At 44.6% G+C, this 21,000-nt stretch overlaps 1 protein-coding gene across 1 annotated transcript in view; it reads left to right on the top strand.

Moving 5' to 3' along the window:
* Positions 1–13,052, top strand: part of B4GALNT2 (beta-1,4-N-acetyl-galactosaminyltransferase 2 (SID blood group)) — a 43,704-nt gene extending 30,652 nt beyond the window's left edge. The window contains exons 8-11 of the mRNA XM_090291956.1: positions 8,074–8,261; positions 9,030–9,170; positions 10,968–11,187; positions 11,791–13,052. Of these exons, the coding sequence (XP_090148082.1) occupies positions 8,074–8,261; positions 9,030–9,170; positions 10,968–11,187; positions 11,791–11,996 (755 nt within the window). The 3' untranslated portion in view covers positions 11,997–13,052. The remainder of the gene's footprint in view (positions 1–8,073; positions 8,262–9,029; positions 9,171–10,967; positions 11,188–11,790) is intronic.
* The last annotated feature ends 7,948 nt before the right edge of the window (positions 13,053–21,000 follow it).

The raw sequence follows: 21,000 nt of genomic DNA, 5'->3' as shown, positions 1-21,000 counted from the left end.
TAGAATCTTCCTCTTCTTTATCAGACTCCTTATTCCTTTTAACCATGTGTTTTTTGTGCCTCATTTTAAAATTCCTTTTTACTCTCAATCGACAAGGATTCAGTGACAGCACTTCCCCTCCGAGGCATAAGGGGCAGAGCCATTGGTGGCAGCTGTAAAAGAGAAGAATCCCCTGCCTCTCTAATAGCTTCTTTGTGGTATCCTGTTTCACTTTAACCACCTCTTTCCTTTGATTTATAGAATCCCGAATCAGTGAACAGAAAGTGAAAGAAAAAACAGGCAACCCTGAAGGGCCCTCCCTTGTATAACGCTCTTGTAATTGTTGACCTACTCGAGCCCAAGTTTGCTCATTTACTGCTCCCTCCTCTGGGAACGAAGGACAAGTACCCTGAACGTATTCTAAAAATTGCTCTCACTGCTGACTTTTCACATTTACTCCTTTATCTGCCAGCATTGATTTCAACACCTTAACATATAACTTGCTTTTTGACGATCCTGAATTCCCCATGTTTTACACCTGACGCTATCTAGTCCTTTCACTCGGGCCCAGTTGCTTACGAGTGTACAGTCTTCCTTCGGAGCATCTCCTGGTCTTGGTTAAAAGTTCCCCATACTCTCTAGCCCCACACTGGGCGCCACTTGCCACGACCCGCGCAGCTCAATGTTGAAACCTAAGGTACCAGAGAGGGGGGCAACCTGGAGATTAAAAACACAGACACCAGACACAAGATTAATGGAAGCAGGGGTCAGCTAGTCCGTTGCCCTGGGATGGAAAGACAATGACACCGGCCTGAGTCCACCAAGTTTATTTATAGTGTTCCATTACATCAGCTACTGACATCAGCAGTCAGGAGGTAAAACTGAGATGTGAGACTTCTAAGAAACGAAACTGATGAGAAACTCCTGAGAAAGCTGTAGGCGGAATGCTCTCAGATATCTTGCAAGTAGCTTCTGCTCTAATCTAAAGGTCTGGATGTTCCCTGCTCCTGCTTTATTTCCAGCCCCCATGACTCCAGCTTTCATTGTCAAAAGGCTACATGTTGCAAATGTATTCAGTCAGGCAAGACCTTACAAATACCTGATGCCAGCCAAACAAGTTGGCCTTCCTTTTGTAACTTCAGCTTTCACCATCCCCTACAATTTACTACTATTTTATTTAGAATTCTTGCATCTGTATTCAAAATTGAGAGTATCTTTTCCTATAACATCCTTGCTCAGTTATCAATGTTACACAAGTCTCATAAAATGAGTTGGGTAGCTTTTCTTTCTTTTTTTAAAAAATTATTTTCTGAAATGAATTGTAATAAAGTAGGAATTACATGTCTCTTGAACTTTTGTTGAAACTTATCTGGTCCTTGTGTCTTTGGGGGTTCTGAGTTGCAAGGTGTGTGGTTAGGGGTTAGGAGCAGGAATGTAAATGGGAAAGAGTGAGAGAAAGGGGAGAAATTTTAAAAGACAATTCTGTGTCTTTTCAGTTATTAATCTGTATGTACATTGAGTCAATTTTTTAAGTGTTTCTCTAAAGGTATCCATTTGATGTTTTTTGTCATAAAGTTGTTCATAGTGTTCATTCTCTTATGCTTTTTATAATATTTAAATACATCTGAAGTCATGCCCCCCTCTTGGTTCTTAACATTAATCTTCAATAATTTTAAACAGCTTTCATATTCAAATATTCTCATTTTCTTTATACCTGTTTTTATTTCACATTTTCTTTTTTATATGTGTGATTCTGTTATTGTTTTAAAAATTTTAAACCCTTTTCAGATGTCTTATTTTCAGTCTATCTGGAGTGGGTTCATCTGTACAAGGTAGATTTGTTGGCCATTGTTTTTCATATTAATTTTGAGTGTTTTGGAATTTTTACTGGTGAGTTCATCTGCAGTAGGAGACTTTTTCTTGCTTGTTTTCCCTTTTCTCTTCCTCTCCTGATGCCTTCCCATCTCACAGCTTTACAGTTGCCTCTACTCTCAGTAACCCCAGATTCCCAGTCATTCTCTTATACTGGGGTCTTGGATTCCATCCCAGGGTGCTACTGGAGTTTCTAAAGAGCCAGTTGCTGGGCCCGAGGGTGGCTTGGCACACGTCCTGCTGTGAGGTGGTATCATCTCTGTACTCAGAGGTGTGTATAGGGGTGATAGCTGTTTGGGGTTCCTTGTACAGTGGGTAGTAGGTAGAGGATGGAGGAACTGCAACCTAGTTTCAGTCCCTGGATTCCAGCAAAAAGCCTGGCTCTAGACCCACACATCTCCTGAGACACTTGTACTCCGATACCTTTCAGAATCTGCCTCCCACCTCCTCTGTTGCTCTGACCCCAGAATCCAACCCCTGCTTGCTGCTTTTTATTTCTATTCCTTGGAAGAAATGTCATCTATTTTTGAGCATGGCTATATCTTTGTGTTTTTCTTTATCATTACTGTGTGTTTTGGGGAAAAAAAAGGGAATCTCAAAGCAGAAAGCTACACCACCATCAACTTGGCCAGGAATCCCTTACCTTGATCACAACTTGTGATAATTCACACTCTTGATTCTCTTTAACAAAAGAACCACACTTGTCATGTGGCCTGAGAAACAAAAAGGGAGAATTCATTTGACATGTTCTTGAATGTGATCTACTTGACTCTTTCAACTGATACCTTTATCCCTCACTGCCTCAGACCGAGCGGAGCTGGGGTAATGGAGCAGCCTGGCGGGTTCGGGAATGACTCCTGTCATTCTGAGAAAGCGGCTCTGCAGTGGGTTTAGGGAGCACCGACTCATAAACACTGGGTAGGGTTATGTTTTCAGCATGAATTAACTCCAGCTGAGCAAGCCCACCCAGACCCCTGCGTGCTCAGTCAGCTGGTGTGGCTCTGCTCTCAATGGCTAAATCCCAGACACACACCAGCAGCTCTCGTTCGTTGTTCCATCACGCCGTCCTTTCCATAGAGCAGCTGTCCCTTCTCCAGCCTTTCACATATCACATCCCCTAAGGCGGACAGTCTGGTCCAGACCTTCCAATCTCCAAGTAGACCTATTTTCATTCATGTCTTCCTGAGCCTAAAGTTCAGATAGATTTCTCTCTAGGAGTCTCAGCTGATAACGGGGGCAGGTCTCAAATCCTTTAGATCTTCTCTCCCCTTCCTGGGCCCGTGACCTTCCATATTGAAGGGCAAAGCTCTGTGCATCTCAGATCCTAGTATGAAGGGGAAACAAAGAGCAAGCAAAGTGCTGACAGACAAGTGTACATACACTGAAGCATCCAGATCGACAGTTAGGAAATGGCACCATGGAACCAACAGAACCAGTAAAAAGAAAACCTCTGGAATACAAGACAGATAAAATTTCAACAAACTGCATATGTTTTAAATTTATTTATTTATTTATTTTCTAATTTTATTAAATTTATTGGCGTGACACTGGTTAATGAAATAGGTTTCAAGTGTTGTCGTCGTCGGCAGCTGTCCGTCTCGAGAGACGATGGCGTAGCTTCTCGAGAGTCTATCTGCACCGCCAAGAATGGCTGTGCAGTCCGACTCGGGAGTGACAATCCCTGCCGCACTTGTTACAGGTGAAGGCAGATGGCTGTTGTTGCTGCTGTTGACGCTGCTTCCGCCTCGATCTTTTCTGGACCGCCTCCTCGTTGCGCGCAGCCTCTGCGCGTGATGTACCTTGCCTGACCGCGAGCCTCCAGGCTAGGCGGTCGTCTGCTTGAACTTCCCATGTGTTGAGATTGATGGAGCATTGTGTCATGTCCTTTTTGCAGATGTCTTTGAACCGCAGTTTTGGGCGCCCTGTCATCCTCTGGCCTTCTGCTAGCTCGCCGTAGAGGAGGTCTTTGGGAATACGGCCTGCATCCATTCTTTTGACATGGCCGAGTCACCTGAGGCGTCTCTCACTAAGAACTGCATGCAAACTGCTCATGTTGGCTCGCTTCAGCACCTCGGTGTTGGGGACCTTATCCTGCCAGGCGACATGCAGGACGCGTCGCAGGCACCTCATGTGGAAGCTGTTGAGTTTCCTTTCGTGCCTTGCGTAGGTGGTCCACGTCTCGCTGCCATAGAGGAGAGTGCTGAGTATGCAGGCTTGGTAGATGCGCAGTCTGGTTTTCTCGGTGAGGCTGGAATTGTTCCACGCTTGCCGGTTCAGTTTGGCCATAACTGTGGCTGCCCTGGCGATTCTCCGGTTGACCTCCAAGTCGACTGACAGAGAGCTCGAGATGGTGGACCCGAGGTAAGTGAAATCGTTGACAACCTCCAGGGTGTATCCGTCGATGGTGATGCATGGGGGAGTCCCTGTGCCTTGAGCCATAACGTTCGTCTTCGTCAGGCTGATGGCTAGTCCGAACTCCTTGCATGCGTGGGAAAGGCAAGTGACTAACTGCTGGAGTCCCTCTTCGGAGTGTGATGTCAAAGCTGCGTCGTCGGCGAAGAGCATCTCACGGATGAGCACCTCTTTGACTTTGGTCTTGGCTCGTAGACGGGCCAGGTTGTAGAGCTTGCCATCGGATCTGGTGTGAATGAAGACACCCTCGCTGCAGTCCTTAAAGGCGTATTGGAGGAGCATGGAGAAGAAGATTCCGAACAGCGTAGGCGCGAGGACGCAGCCCTGCTTTACTCCGCTGCTGACTGGGAAGGCCTCAGAGGTTGCGCCGTTGTAGGACACCGTGCTGTGCATGTTGTCGTGAAAGGACATGACCACAGCAAGCAGATGTGGTGGACAGCCAATCTTCCGTAGCAAGCTGAAGAGTCCGCTTCGACTGACCAGATCAAACGCCTTCGTAAGGTCGATAAAGGCGAGGTAGAGTGGTTTATGCTGCTCGTGACACTTCTCCTGCAGCTGGCGTAGGGAGAAGATCATGTCCACTGTTGAGCGGCCAGCTCTGAAGCCACACTGGGACTCTGGGTAGACGCGGGAAGCAAGGGTCTGCAGGCGGGCAAGAGCGACCCGGGCGAATACTTTGCCGACGACGCTGAGGAGAGAGATGCCCCGGTAGTTGTTGCAGTCGCTGCGGTCTCCTTTGTTCTTGTACATGGTGATAATGTTGGCGTCTCTCATATCCTGGGGGATGTAACCCTCCTTCCAGCAGCGACAGAGTAGATGGTGGAGCGGCTGTAGCAGGACTGGTTTCCCGCTCTTTAGGATTTCTGGAGGGATTCCGTCGCTTCCTGGTGCTTTCCCGCAAGTGAGGCGGTCGATGGTTTTGCCGAGCTCTGCCGCAGTAGGTGGGGTGTCTAGCTCCTCCATGACTGGTAGGTCTGGGATGGCGTTAAGAGCAGTGTCTGTTACGGTGTTCCTCGTTGTGTACAGCTCAAGGTAGTGCTCGGTCCACCGCCGCATTTGCTGTTCCTGGTCAGTGATGACCTCATCTGTCTTGGACTTAAGGGGGGCAATCTTGGAGGGGATTGGGGCTGTTGCCTTCTTGATACCCTCATACATTCCTCGTGCGTTGCCTATATCGGCGGCTTCCTGGATGCTTCTGCACAGGTTTAGCCAATAGGTGTTGGCACAGTGGCGGGCGGTCTTCTGGACTTTGTTCCTGGCAGCCCGTAGAGCTTGAAGTATACTGGGAGTGGGCATGGCCTTGTAAGCCAGTAGGACCTTCCTCTTAGCCTCGATCACGGGTTCCATTTCTTCCCAGTGAGCCTCGTACCAGTCAGCGTTCTTCCGCTCTTTCTTCCCGTAAGCAATAATGGTGGAGTTGTATATGGCGTCGCGGAGACGTGGCCAATTGGATTCGATAATGTCGTCTGCCGCCATTCCCTCGCCGAGTGCATCTTCCATCCTGTTGATGAATTGCTGGGTCTTAACTGGGTTGCTGGCACAACTGGTGTTGATGCGTGGGCGACCCTTCATCTTGGAGTGGTGCAACCTCTTCGGCATTATGCGCACCTTGCTTACCACGAGGGCATGGTCCGTGTCGCAGTCTGCACTGTGGTAGCTGCGGGTGAGGAGGGTGCTGCCAATATCCGTTCTTCTGGTGATGACGAGGTCAAGCTGGTGCCAGTGGCGGGAGCGGGGGTGCCTCCATGACACCTGGTGGATCTCTTTGCACTTGAAGAATGTGTTTGTCACGCACAGGCCGTGATGACATGAAAGCTCAAGCAGTCGCTGACCATTCTCATTGATCTTTCCTCTCCCAAAGTTTCCGAGGCAGGTGGGCCAGGCCATGTGGTCGGCTCCTACTCTTGCGTTGAAGTCTCCAAGGAGATAGAGAGCGTTACTTCTGGGGATCTTGGATAACGCTTCGTCCAGTGCATGGTAGAACTGTTCTTTCTCTTCGGTGGTGGCGCAGAGGGTTGGGGCGTACGCGCTAAGAATGCTGACTGGGCCGAAAGTTGTTGACAATCGGAGGGTAAGTAATCTCTCTGTGCCTCCTGTGGGTGGCCCTATGGAGTTAACAAGCGTGTTCTTCACAGCGAACCCAACACCGTGCTGTCTTGGTTGGTCCGGAGACTTCCCTTGCCAGTAGAAGGTGTAGTTGGTTTCTCTGATAGTTCCGTTGTTGGCCAACCGGGTCTCCTATAGAGCCGCAATGTCGATGTTTAGTCGTGCCAGTTCCCTGTCAATGCCGGCGGTTTTCCTGACACCATTGATCCACGGAAGGTCTGCAGTAAGTCCGGGACACATGGTCCTGATGTTCCAGCTAGCGAGGCGAAGAACTGGAGGCTTCTTTCTTGTTGTTTGCTTGGAATTGCCTGATGCGAGTGTTTTGTGGCCCACTTTTCGAGAGATGCCTCTCTGATCCCCACGCACCCAGTGGGGCAGGCGAGCCATGGCGAGACGGCACCTAGTTGGCTGGGGGCTACCCAGCTTGAGGCGGGTGGTAGCTGTCCAGTGAGGTGCGATGACCTCTCCCACCATCAGAGGAGACCCCTGGCGCTCGTTTCCTTCGCCAATCGGATGAGCTTATAACCAGTATCTGTCTCCTCCCGTGTTGAGTCAACATCTTGCGATGACGCTGGAGTGTCCTCTCCAGTGAAGCTACAAAGCCTGGGCAGGGTGATATGGAGGCCAGCTGTTGCCCATGCAGCAGACCCCCCCTCTCTTCGCAGCTGAAGGATCCAAGGGGAAAGACAGAGTCAATACAGCTTGGCTTCAGGTGCGCTGCAGGAGTTGCCGGTGTTGACTACAATGTCAAACCGCCTTAGGGACTCCAGCTCCGGATTTTCTGTCGGGGTTTACTCCCTTAGCCTTTCCCCTGAGGAGGTATGCCGCAAGGCAGCGGAGGTTTGGAGTCAGAGTTTCCCTTCTCCTGGAAGATCCTGGTTGTAGGTCCTTGCTTTTCATCACATTGAATACTGCTTGCCTGTCCCTTCCTGCCTGCAAAGTGTCCTCTGAGAAATCGGCTGATAGTCCTGTAGGCATCCCCCTCAGGGAACTCTCCGCCTCTCTCTTGCTGCCCCCAGGACTCTCTCTTTATCTTTCACCTTTGGCATCTCAATCATGATGCATCTTGGTGTGGTCCCCTCTGGGTCTAGCTCACCCGGGACCCTTCGTGCTTCCTGGACCTGTATGTTCAAGTGTACAGTCCTATAATACGTCATCTGTATGTTGCATTGTGTGCCCACCACCCAAAGTCACGTCTTCTGTCACCATGTATTTGACCCCCTTCCCTTCTGGTAACCACCAGACTGTTGTCTGTGTCTGTGAGTGTATGTTTGTTCATTTGTTGCTTTCAGCTTTATGTCCCGCATATGAGTCATACCGTATGGTTCTTGACTTTTTTCGTCTGACTTACTTTGCTTAGCGTGATGATCTCAAGATCCATCCATGTCGTTGCAAATGGCAGTATTTCATCTTTTCTTATGGTTGTCTACATGTACCACATCTTCTTTATTCGATCATCTTTCTAAGGGCAACTTGGTTGTTTCCTTATTGTGGCCACCATGAATAGTGCTGCAGTGAACATAGCGATACATAAATACGTTCATTTTCTAACCCCATGAACAAACCCTTCTTAAGCACCTCCTGAGGCATGAGGCTCACAAACATGGAGAGGCTGTCGCGTAAAGAAAGCCCCAGAGCAGTGCAAGTTAAGACCGTGAGACTGCCTGAAAGACGCTGCTCTGACATCTGCCCTTTCTTGCCCAGAGAGGAAACTCAGAGACCTGGTGACTATTGCCACCAAGACTTTCCTCCGTCCCCACAAGCTCATGACGATGCTCCGGAGTGTGCGTCAGTATTACCCAGACTTGACCGTGATTGTGGCTGATGACGGCAAGGATCCTTTGAAAATTAATGACAGCCATGTGGAGTACTACATCATGCCCTTTGGGAAGGTATGTCCCTCCCAGATGGGGAGACACAAGAGGGCTCCAGAGTCAGGTTCTACCCTGGATGGGGCTGCTTCAGGGGCCTTCCCAAGGAAGCAGGGTCCTAGAGTGGGAACAAGCAAGACTCTTTTCTGAGTCCTCTTGCTGACCCCAAATTCACAGAGAAACCTGGTCACTCTAACTTTTCTATATTAACAGGGTGGTTAATTTGACTTTCCTCCTACTTAGTGTGGAAGTTGATTGAGGTCCTTCTAAGTGATTTGAGGTGTCTGACATCCCCAAAATTCCTCACATATGGATCCACCAGCAGAGAAACTTCTCATCCCTATGATTCCACCCGAGCTGGAGTGGCTGTCTCTCTGTCTCTCTCACCCCCACACCTTCCCCCAAGGACACACAGAAGGAAGTTGATACTATACATACCAGAGTCCCACCTTCCAGCATCTTCCAGGCAACATAAGGGGAAATGGAAGGAGAGCCCCAGAGACTCTCAGAGAGAAAAGGACTTCAATCCATTCATATTGGCCACAGGGCCAAGAAAGGGCTTTCTAGTCTTGCAGTCTTTGATCCAGAAGTCATTGTCCTTCTTCCAGTGTCTCTGAGACATGGACTCTCTTTAACCCAGTTGTTCTCAACCTCAGTTGTATATTGAATTCACCCCCACAAATTTTGACTTAATTCATATGGGTGCAGCCTAGCTATTGGGAATTGAGAAAGCTCCTCCATGTGATTAATCTGATGGTAACCACTGATCTAACCTCATTCCACCTGCAGGGTTGGTTTGCTGGTAGGAACCTGGCCATCTCTCAGGTCACCACCAAATATGTTCTCTGGGTGGATGATGACTTTCTCTTCAACCATAAGACCAAGATTGAGAGGCTGGTGGATGTTCTGGAGAAAACCGAACTGGATGTGGTAAGGGAGAGTTGCCAGTTTTACCCCAGCGGCAACCTGTAGAAACAAGTAAGAGAGGGAAGAAGAGGAGAAGAGAAGAGAGGGAAATAAGTGAGGGAAGAAGAGAAGAGGGAAGAGGAGAGAGAAGGAAGCTGAGGGAGAGGGGCTGATGCAGGAGATGAATAGCCAGCGCAGCTCTGGGGCTCAGAGCATCACACCAGGACTCAGGAGAGGCAGAAGTTCTGTTTCTGCCTCCATACATACTTTTCTTGGAGAAAATTACAGCCCCTCCCCAATCCACCATTGTTTCACCATTCAAATGCTGTGTGTAGGCATCCCTTCTAACCTCCTCTCTGGAATGGTGTGAGATGAAGGAGAGGAAGTAGTGCTCTGGTCACACACCGTTTGAAAATAATGTAAATGGTACAAAGTTGTAAAAGCACACTTATCCCTAATGACATTTTAAAAAGAAGAAAATAGCAAAAACATCAAAATTCAATTCACATATAGAAAAGAGAAGAAAAGGGTGCTGTTGGTAATGATACTCTATTGTATTCTAGAAATATGGGACAGGACAGATCTTAAATCTTCTCACCACCCACAATGATACTTAGGTTAAAGTGACAGATATGTTAATTAGCTTGACTGTGGTGATCTTTTCACAATGTATACGTACATCAGAACATCAAGTTGTATACCTTAAATATATACAATTTTAATATGTCAAAGATGTCTCAACAAAAGCTGTTAAAAAAAGAAAATGGATTAGTGACATTGTAACCAGATAACTTTTACTCCAGATGGCCAATCCCCAAAGCATCCAAGTGACAAAGAGATTTCTTGGCTACTCTTCTAGAGACCAAATCACAATAACATAACTGAGATAGAAGGTATAGTTCCCGCTCATGTTAAAATCCAATCTGGCACTTGACTCTGCTTCTGAGGTCATCCTGGACCAGCTTCCTTCTCTTGTTGCCCCATTGTCCACATGGTCCTCAGGCCAGAGGAAAAGGGGACCGAAGAAGGGGGGGATCATTTTCTTTTAAGAATGTGATCTATCTAAATTATCTAAATTATAGCCCTTCAGCCCAGACTTGGTCACATGGGGAAATTTCTTCTTTAGCTGGATAGCGAACTGCATCTTAATTTAATCCACTTAAAACTCAGAGAATTCATTTATTAAAAGGAAGAAGGGAAGAACAGGTGATGCGCAAGAGCATAGGCTTTACTACACCATCTTGAATGATTATGATGTTTCAGGAACAGATGTACTCGCTTGTCCTGTTTGACTTGGGCTCAGATATATAAATGCACATGCCTCCCAATAAGTACAGGGACAGCTACTCAGAGAGGTGAGTGGGGAGCAGAGAATGGAAGGACAAACTGCAAGAAGCCCAACATTAGAGACTCCACATATGGACCACTGTGCATGTGGACTGTCTTTTGCCTGAACCCAAATACTGCTCTTCCTAATGGAACGGAGTGAGTTACCTTCTTCTGGAAAGGATGAGCTTGCTGTAGGGTAAGCAGAGCAGAGAACTTGTCTGCGCTTTCAACTTGGTATAAGTGCTTTCTGCTCTCACGAAGGAGATTTTCTGGGGTGAGTAAGAATGAAGGATCAAAGGACCCAGCAGTATATGCTGAAGGCTGTGGCCATAATAGCAAGAGAGAGTAACTAAGGGATAGTATGAATGGTAGTTAGAAAAAAGGTGTGATTCTTGTTGTAACTGAAGTTCATTCCAGTAAGACTTCCTGGAAGAGGCAAGATGGATATTGAGTCTGTGTTCTCTAATGTGGATTTCTCTGCCCACGGGCTAGGTAGGTGGCAGTGTGCTTGGAAACACGTTCCAGTTTAAGCTGTTGCTGGAGCAGAGTGAGAATGCTGACTGTCTTCACCGGAGAACAGGATCTTTCCAGCCCCTGGAGGGCTTCCCCAACTGTGTGGTGACCAGTGGCGTTGTCAACTTCTTCCTGGCCCACACAGACCGACTGCTAAGAGTCGGCTTCGACCCCCGCCTGCAACGAGTGGCTCATTCAGGTGAGAAGGCTGAAGGTGTGAGGATGGCGGCTGGGTTATGAATGGACCTTAGACGTTTGTTCTTTCAATAGCACGCTCCACTGATCACAGTCGTTTGCTGGCAACCATGGGTTTCCTTTCCCTTCCATCCCAAATTCAGGAGCCTGTGGCCTCTTGGGCCTCCCTCTTCACCCTCTCTTTGACATTTTGTCTCCTGCAGGCTATTCCTACTTATCTGAGACACCCTTTCCCTTTGTTTCTCCACAGCTCCGTCCCCTCCCTCTTTCTCCACTCTGCTTCCCCAAAATCCTTTCCTATTTAACTGCAACTGGTTAACTGCCCTCCCTCTTTCCCCTCTTATTCCCTCAGTCTTGGAGTCCACAGTCTGTCCAGCCGAAAAGCTACTCTTTGTTTCCCTGCCTCTCTACCCATATCTCTGTCTGAGAAATGAACTTATTTATTTCCTTCCAGATCAACTTGGGCAGATGGCTCTGCATGAGCTGAACCGTCCCAGGGATATAAACTGTGTCTCCTCCCCCTGACTCTCATCCCAGACCTGGAATATGGCCCTGGGTTCCTGGCTGAAGCTCACATTTCCTTCTCATGCCCTCCCTCTCTTGGCAGAGTTCTTTATTGATGGGCTCGGGAGCCTGCTCGTGGGGTCATGCCCGGACGTGATTATAGGTCACCAGACCCATTCTCCAAGGGTGGACCCGGTGCTCGCTGCCTTGGAGAGGACCTACAGCAAATACCGGACCAACACCAATGCCCAAATCCAGTTCAAGCTGGCTCTCCACTACTTCAAGAACCATCTCCAATGCTCCACATAAAGGTGCCCAGGCATCGGAAAGGCACTAGGTCGACTGCTTGTGGGTATCGGAACAGTGGAACCGGTGATCAGGCTACCAAAAAATGGACTGCTAAAAAGATGAATGTTATAAAAAACTGTATAGTGTGTAGGGCAGATGGGATGGGTTCAATTACTGGAAAGACCAATCAAAGCCTAATGATCATTAGAAATGGACCAATCACTGCTCAGTGCAATGGAGACCATATTGATAATGATTATTTATTTGTATGATGCCCCACTGTTGATGAAGTATTTGCACATATAGTATCTTACATCGTTTCCTTCAGTCTCACAGGAAAGAAGGTTGGTATTCTCAGTCAAAAGAATGGCTGGCTTCTGGGTCCTTGAGGGTTATTTGGTGGCAGTTATGTAACAGCCAGAGCATCACCTCTTGCATCACTGTCACCCACAAAATTTTATTTGGTCCTACCTTGTGGATTCAGATAATGTGAATAATCCACGGTCCTTGCCTTGAGGAGGTTGCAGCCTGGTTCAGTTCAGTCCACTAGCATCATCATGGAGCCAGGGTCAGAGGGTCTGAGGAAGGAGAAGTCACTATGGCCCAGGCAGCTGAGGAAGGCTCTGTGGAGTGAGCTTATCTGCAGCCTGGAGATGGATGGGATTCAGGTAGTTGGAGGGCAGGAGGAGAGCATTGGGTAGTTTACTGTCTGCCAGCACAAAGGGTCTCCTGGTATCAGACTTGCTACCACAAAGACACATTCCAGAATGCCAGGGATTGAACTTGGGCCTCATGCTAAGGTGTCACAATAAACGGTATAAGTGTGGTGGCAAGCCACTGAATTCCTGGTCCTTGAGAGCAGTTACTGACTACTCAAGACACATGTCATCTACAGAATGGAGCCAGCACATGTCGTTGAGGAAGGCTCTCTGTTATCTTTGGAGTCAGCAGATTCTACAACAGTTGATCTAGCCCTGCCTTTATGTTTTCCACTCTTTTCTACTGAAGATGGCCTAAGGCAATTCAGGGTCTCTGAAGATGTGTCTGTGAGATATTAATAAAACTTAATGAGAAATATTTTAGGCCCCGGCCGGGTACCTCAGTTGGTTAGAGCATCGTCCTGATATGCCGAGGTTGCAGGTTTCAGTCTCTGGTCAGGACACATATAAGAAGCAATCAGTAAACACATAAATAAATGGAACAACAAATAGATGTTTCTCACTCTTGATACATATATATTAAGAGTGAGAAGTATATATATATATATAAATATATATATATATATATATATATATATATATATATATATATATATTAGTGGTCAAATGATTTTAAAAAGTTGCAACTCACATTAGCATAGTAAAGGCTCTGAGAAGCTCTGTAGTAAAGAAATCAGTTTAACTGCATTTCTCAGATGTGCATATAGACTGGCCATCATTTTCTATTTTCCCACATTGGAATTGAACACACCTACCTCATTCCATTGTTGTCATAAAGAGTCTATTGCAAAAGCTTTCCTAGATTGAACTAACATGCACAATCACTTTATGTAATAGTACATGCATTTTATGTACAGTAATGCTAGCTAGGACAAGGGTCTCAAGGTCCGGGCAATTCTTACCAAATGCCATTCTTGCTAAATGTTATGTAAAATGCAGCACAGTATTTTGCATATGCAGCTGTAATCAGATGAGCTTCACCCAAAACCAACCAGATTAAGTTTAGCCTACTGCAAAGAAGAAATCAACATTAATATTAACCAAATAGTATACAAGCAATGGCTAAGCCTCCTTTTGGAAGACAGAGATTTTGGTGTGAATCCTGTCTCCAAAATTACATAGTGACAACCATGTCTCTTTCTTGAACAGGATACCCCAGAGGTGAACCCCTTGAGCTGGGTAACATTCACAAGCCTGGGGCTGGCCATAGAGTTAAAACTCACTAGCTATTTTCAGTCAGGTTCTTAAACTGAATTGCTAATGAGACCTCAAAAACTTACAGGTTTTCTGTTATTTCCAGTCAGTTCCAGACATCTCGTCTAGAATCTCTGAGACTGGGAAATCCATTCTGGTAACTACAGGCCTCTATGACTTGCCTTTGGCACTCAGTTAAATAGCCTCTGCCTTGAGGAGTCTAGGGTACAGAGAGAGACCATTTATAATCCCTTTTTTGCCCCCACGTTTTTCCTCATCATGGGCAGAAAATGTTTAAAGCTTTGCAATGTAGTAGGTTGGTTTTTTTTTTGCTCAAATTGTCTCCTGCTAAGTCTCCAGTCTTTGCTGGTGCTTTCTCTTGGGGTGGAAAATTCAGTTTTGCCAGCCCTGCAAGGCTCCAAATGATAGGACTTGGACTGCAAACCATTCTCAGCAAGAGCATATTATGCCTGCTTTTAAAACAGGGTGTCTCAGCCCAAATCTTGTCTCCCCTATAGGACCAGCCTGAAGACTGCATGAAGTCACTAACACACACTAACACATCGTCATTAGTTCCGACCATTTCCTATTCTTGATATTCTACAGTCTTGAGAAACACAGTCTGTGCTCCAGACACGAGCAAGTTTCAGGATGACCCGCTTTCCAGAAGGTCACTGCTCTCTATCCCGTTTCTTTTGCACAATCCTACATCTAATGACCTTCACAGGGGATTCATATCTGTGCACAGTTCTTTTTCTTAATCTTTTGCTTGGATGCTCAGTCTTCCTGCTCCAGCTTCCAACAAGTCTTCTTTATAAAATCTACATTTCTCATCCCCCTTTAAAGTTAACTAAGAGACTTTCAAGGTTTTCATTATGCAATTGAGGAATCTTTGTAACTGCACATGTCTATTTTCTACTTCATATGCTTGGGAAAAGACCCCTGGTCTCTGTATGTAAGGACCCAGAAGGCGTTACTCACAAAAGGAAAAAAAAAAGGGGGATATATTTGACTTGACCAAAATTAAAAACTCCTGCTAATCAAAAGTAAAAAAGATAAGCCACAGACTAGAAGAAAATATCTATGATACAAATATTTGGCAAAATATTCATATCACATATATGTAAAGAATTCTTGTAAGTCAATAAGATGACAACTTTTAAGTATACTTTACTGATTATGCTGTTATAGCTGTCCCATTTATTTTCCCTTTGCTCCCCATTGCCTAGTACTCCCCTCCCCTTCAGCAATCCCACCCTCCTTAGTTCATGTCCATGGGTCGTGCATATAAGTTCTTTGGCTTCACCCTCTGCTATATTATTATTAACTTCCCCCTGTCTATTTTGTTTCTACCAATTATGTTTCTTAATCCCTGCACCTTTTCTCCCATTCTCCCCCTTCCCCCTCCCAGCTGATAACCCTCTAAATGATCCCCATACCTATGATTCTGTTCCTATTTTGGTTGTTTGCTTAGTTTGTTTTTGTTTTTATCTTTTAGATTTTGTTGTTGATAGTTGCGAGTTTGTTGCCATTTTAATGTTTATAGTTTTAATCTTCTTTTCCTTAAATAAGTCCCTTTAACATTTCATATAATAATGGCTTGGCGATGATGAACTTCTTTAGCTTTCTTTACCTTGTCTGGGAAGCATTTTATCTGCCCTTAAATTCCAAATGATAGCCTTGCTGTATAGAGTAATCTTGGTTGTAGGTCCTTGCTTTTCATCACTTTCAATACTTCTTGCCAATCCATGCCTGCAAAGTTTCTTTTGAGAAATCAGCTGATAGTCTTATAGGAACTTCTTTGTAGGTAACTTCTTTTTTCTTGTTGCTTTTAAGGTTCTCTCTTTATCTTGAACCCTCGGCATTTTAATTATTATGTGTCCTGGTGTGGTCCTCTTTGCATCTAGCTTGTTTGGAACTCAGTGCTCCCTGGACTTATATGTGTATTTCCTTTGCCAAATTAAGGAGGTTTTCTTTCATTATTTTTTCAAGTAAGCTTTCAATTTTTTGCTCTTCCTCTTGTCCTTCTGGCACCCCTCTGATTTGTATGTTGGTGCTTTTAAAGTTGTCCCAGAGGTTCCTAAGCCTCTCCTCATTTTTTTTCAATTCTGTTTCCTCCTTCTGTACTGGTTGACTGTTTATTTCCTCCTTATGTTCCAAATCATTGATTTGAACCCTGGTTTCCTTCCCTTCACTACTGGTTTCGTGTGGATTCTCCTTTGTTTCACTTAGCATAACCTTCACTTCTTCCCTTATATATTTGTCGTACTTAATCTTGTCTGTCAAGTCTGTGTGCATTGTTGTTACCAGCGTTTTGACCTCTTCATTTGTTAGGTTGGCTATCTCATTGTCACTTAGTTTTCCCACTGAGACCTGATCTACTCCCTCCTTTGGGCCATACTTCTCTCGATCCTCAACTTGACAGGCTTCTGTGTTTGCCTCTGTGTCTTTTGTAGAGCTATCACACCTGTTACAGTGTAAGGGGCAGAGCTGTAGGTGTTGTCAGTAGGAGGGAACCCATTTTACCACGTTGTGAGGCTGTGTGTGGGGGAGAGGTCTGTCTGGATGAGTATTTCTTCTTTAGTTCTTTGTTTGTTGAACTTCCATTCACTTAGATTTTTCTGGTATTTCTGGTTGTTTTTTATAGTTTTGAGGTAGTTGTATTCCTTTGTAGTCGTGAAGGGGGTTGCAGCGTATCTACCTACACCTCCATCTTGGCCAGAACTTCTGAATTATCTTCAGATGACAGTGTTTTAAGTGGGAAAGATACTTGAAGAAACACTTAGAAAAGAATATAACCAAATAGCTAATGAGTATGTTTTTTTAAAAATGTTCAACTTCATTAACCATCAGGAAACTGCAAATTCAAGCCACAAGGAGAGATCATTATACACCCATTAGAATGGCTAAATTTAAAAGACTAATAATACCACATATTAGTTAAGATATGAAGCAACTGAAACTCTCATACACTGCCGGTGGTAAAATTGTACAGCCACTTTGGCAAGCTGTTTGATAGTTCCTAATATGTAAACGTAAATGTTTAGTTAGCCTATGACCCAGCAATTCCATCCCTTGTTATATACCCCAAACAAACAAACAAAAAAAATGTTAGCACAAGAATGGTCAGAGTAGCTTTATTTATATTAGATCCAAGGTGGGAAAAACCCAAATGTCCATCACCCAGAGAATGAACCAAGAAATTGTGGTATCATCATACAGCAATAAAAATATGCTGTTGATATATAAAGGGAGATGGACGAATTTTGAAAACATTGTTACCACAAAACGGTATCATTTGTATGGCTTCTTTATATATATATAAAATTTAAAATAGGCAAAACTATTTTTTTTGGTGATAGAAACCAAAATAGTGATTTCAGGGGAGCAGGGTAGGTAATGACTGAAAAAGGGCACCAGGATATTTCCTGTGGTGATGAAAACTCTCTATGTCCTCAACTTAAAAAAAAAAATTAGCTCTCAATTACAGTTTACATTTAACATTGTTTTGTATTCGTTTCAAGAGTACAGCATAGTGGTCAGACAATCATATACTTTACAAAATGTTCCCCTTGATATTCCCACCTGACACCATACATAGTTATTATAAGAAAATGCTCTGTATCTTTTTTTTTTTTTTAATCCCCACATTGTCCATGTCCATGGGTCATTTATACATGTTCTTTGACTAGACCTTTCCCCTTCTTAACCCTTTTCTTTCCCTCTCCCTTCCCCCCATGTTGCTCTATATCTTAATCTAGGTGATGGTCACACGGGTGTATACATTTGTAAAATTGTGATTTCAGATCAGATTTGTGTATTTTACTTTATGTAAATAATGTCTCAGTAAAATACCATTTAAAAGGAATGAGCCCTGGTGGGTGTGGCTCATTGGGTTGAGTGCTGGGCTGCAAACCAAAGAGTTGCTGGTTCAATTCCCAGTCAGGGCACATGCCTGGGTTGCAGGCCAGGTCCCCAGTTGGGGGTGTGCAAGAGGCAACCACACATTGATGTTTCTCACCCTCTCTTTCTCCCTCCCTTCCCCTCTCTCTAAAAATAAAAAAAATAAAATCTTTAAAAAAACAGTTTAAAAAAAAGAATGAGATCTATTTTACATGTACTGTTGTGGAACAACTCTCAAGATTTGGTGCAAAGTAAATAAAACAAGGTGCAGAACAATGTTCTTTAATTTTTTTTAAAGAAAAGAAATATGCATACGCATGTATATTTTTATAAGAAGAAAATATCTCTAGAAGGAGAGTATTGGAAGTTTCCTCTAAGTAAGAACAGAAAATTTTCATCAGGAAGTTGTATTCATCTATGTATTTCCTTTTGTACCCTTTGAATTTTGTATCATGCTCATGTATTACCCACTTAAATACTTCTAACATTTTTAAGGAAAGAAAAAGCAACACAGTTTTTAAGTAACAAGTTATTATTATGTTAAGTGCCAAAACAAAACATAAAATTTTACACATACTGTGAGACTGACTATGTAAACATGCATTTTGAAAAAAGAAAACGAGCTCTGGCTGGTGTTGCTCAGTGGCTTGAGCGCCGACCTGTGACTCAAAAGGTCATTGGTTCCATTCCCAGTCAGGGCACCTGCCTGGGTTGCGGGCCAGGTCCCAGTTGCGGGCTTGTGAGAGGCAACCAATTGATGTAGGTCTTGCATGTTTCTCTCCCTCTCTCTGTCACTCCCTTTCCCTCTCTCTAAAAATAAATACATCAAATGTTAAAGTGCTTGTTGGGACTCTGGTTATTTTGAACTCTTTCTACTTTATTGCATTTTCTACATTTTCCATCATAAATGTTTTACGTTTACAATCTGAAAAGATAAAATGATTATTTAAAAAAGAGAAAATGAAAACATGCAAGAAAAGAATAAAATGTAGGTGCTGCTTTGTTCAAAATAAGAAGGTGGCCAGATTTCCCAGGTTTTCCTGGGAAATGACAGGCCCAGAGCAGGCAGCTGGGTGGGGCCAGTTGAGAGACTCAGAGCATCACTTGTCACCCAGCACAAGGAGGTGCTGGTGACTTGCCTGGCATAGCCAGAGCTCCCAAGGTAAAGTGGAGAATTTGTGGCAGATATCACCTAACCTGGGTGGTGAGGACACAGAGCAAGGCAGAGTCTATCTCAGCTCACTGTGAGTGGCCTCAGCATGGATAAAGGAAATCGATTAACCTTGACAGTGAATATGAATACTTTTTGTGTTAAGTACTCAGAGCATCACTGTACCTATTATTTCAGTCATTATCTGTCCATACAGAATCACAAGAAGCCTGGGAGAATATCTTAAACGTTCCTTATCCTGGACTTTAGCGCTCTTTTTTTTTTTTTTTTTTAAGTATATTTTATTGATTATGCTGTCACATTGTCCAAATTTCTTTTCCATTTGCTCCCCTCTGCCCAGTATCCCCCTCCCCTCCAGCAATCCTACTCCCCTTAGTTCATGTCCATGGCTCATGCATATAAGTTCTTTGGCTTCACCCTTTTCTATATTATTCTTAACTTTCCCCTGATTATTTTGTCTAACCAATTATGCTTCTTAATCCCTGCACCATTTCCCCATTTCTCCCCCTTCTCCCTCCCAGCTGATAACCCTCCAAATGATCCCCATATCTATGATTCTGTTCCTATCCTGGTTTGCTTAGTTAGATTTTGTTTTTATTTTTTAGATTCAGTTGTTGATAGTTGTGAATTTGTTGTCATTTAATGTTCATAGTTTTGATCTTCTTTTTCTTAAATAAGTCCCTTTGACATTTCATATAATAAATAATGGCTTGGTGATGATGAACTCCTTTAGGTTCACCTTGTCTGGGAAGCACTTTACCTACCCTTCCATTCTAAATGGATAGAGTAACCTTGTTGTAGGTCTTTGCTTTCCATCACTTTGAATACTTCTTGCCAGTCCCTTCTTGCCTGCAAAGTTTCTTTTGAGAAATCAACTGATAGTCTTATATGCACCCCTTTGTAGGTAACTCTCTGCTTTTCTTTTGCTGCTTTTAAGATTCCCTCTTGATCTTGAACCTTTGGTATTTTAATTATGATGTGTCTTGGTGTGATTCTCTTTGGGTCTAGCTCTTTTGGCACTCCCTGTGCTTCCTGGACTTGTATATCTATTTCCGTCACCAAATTTGGGAAGTTTTCCTTTATTATTTTTTCACTCAAGCTTTCAATTCTTTGCTTTTCCTCTTGTCCTTCTGGCACCCCTATGATTTGGATGTTGGCAGTTTAAAGTAGTCTCAGAGGTCCCTAAGCCTCTCCTTGTTTTTTTCAATTCTTGTTTCTTTCCTCTGTACTAATTGACTGTTTTTTTCTTCATGTTCCGAATCATTGATTTGAACCCTGGTTTCCTCCCCTTCACCACTGGTTTTGTGTATATTTTCCTTCGTTTTATTTAGCATAGCCTTCACTTCTTCCTTTCTGCTTTTGCCATACTTAAGCATATCTGTCAAGTCTGTGAACATCTTTATCACCAGTGTTTTGAACTCTTATGTCTCTTAGGCTGGCTATCTCTTCATCGCTTAGTTCTATCACTGGAACCTTGATCCATTCCCTCTCTTGGGCCATACTTCTCTGTCTCCTCATCTTGACAGGCTCCCTTGTTTGTCTGCCTCTGTGTCTTGGGTAGAGCTGTCACACCTGTTACATTATAAGGGGCAGAGCCTTAGGTATTTGTCAGTGTGGAGCGACCTGTTTCACCACGTTGTGGCGCTGTATGTGGGGGAGGGGTCTGAGAGGGAGCAATGCTGCCTGCTCATCGCACTTGCCCCTTTTCCAGGCACTTCTCCCACTTCCTATATGGGACTGGTGCCCTTCTAGCTGTTGCCCTGGCTGTTGCTCCCCAAGTGACTGGGTCTGCGGATGTTCTAGGACTCTGGGGGCGCTTTAAACAAGCGGACTCTGCCGAGAGACCAGCAGATTCTTCCTCTGCCCCAACCCCCACTGGTTTTCAGTCAGAAGCAATGGGGTTTTATTTTCCTTGGCTCTGGGACCATAAGCTGTGCAGTCTGGCCTGGTGCTGGGAACACTCTCCAGGTGTCCCTCTCTACTTTTTAGAACATGTAACTGCGCTTTTTTCTGGCCTGCTGCTGCCACTGCCACCACC

The sequence above is a fragment of the Furipterus horrens genome, unplaced genomic scaffold (genome assembly GCF_987537825.1).
Source record: "Furipterus horrens unplaced genomic scaffold, mFurHor1.1.pri manual_scaffold_11, whole genome shotgun sequence".
Taxonomy (NCBI): domain Eukaryota; kingdom Metazoa; phylum Chordata; class Mammalia; order Chiroptera; family Furipteridae; genus Furipterus; species Furipterus horrens.
Note: the sequence above shows the minus strand (reverse complement) of the source record. Positions and strands in the feature narration are given on the sequence as shown.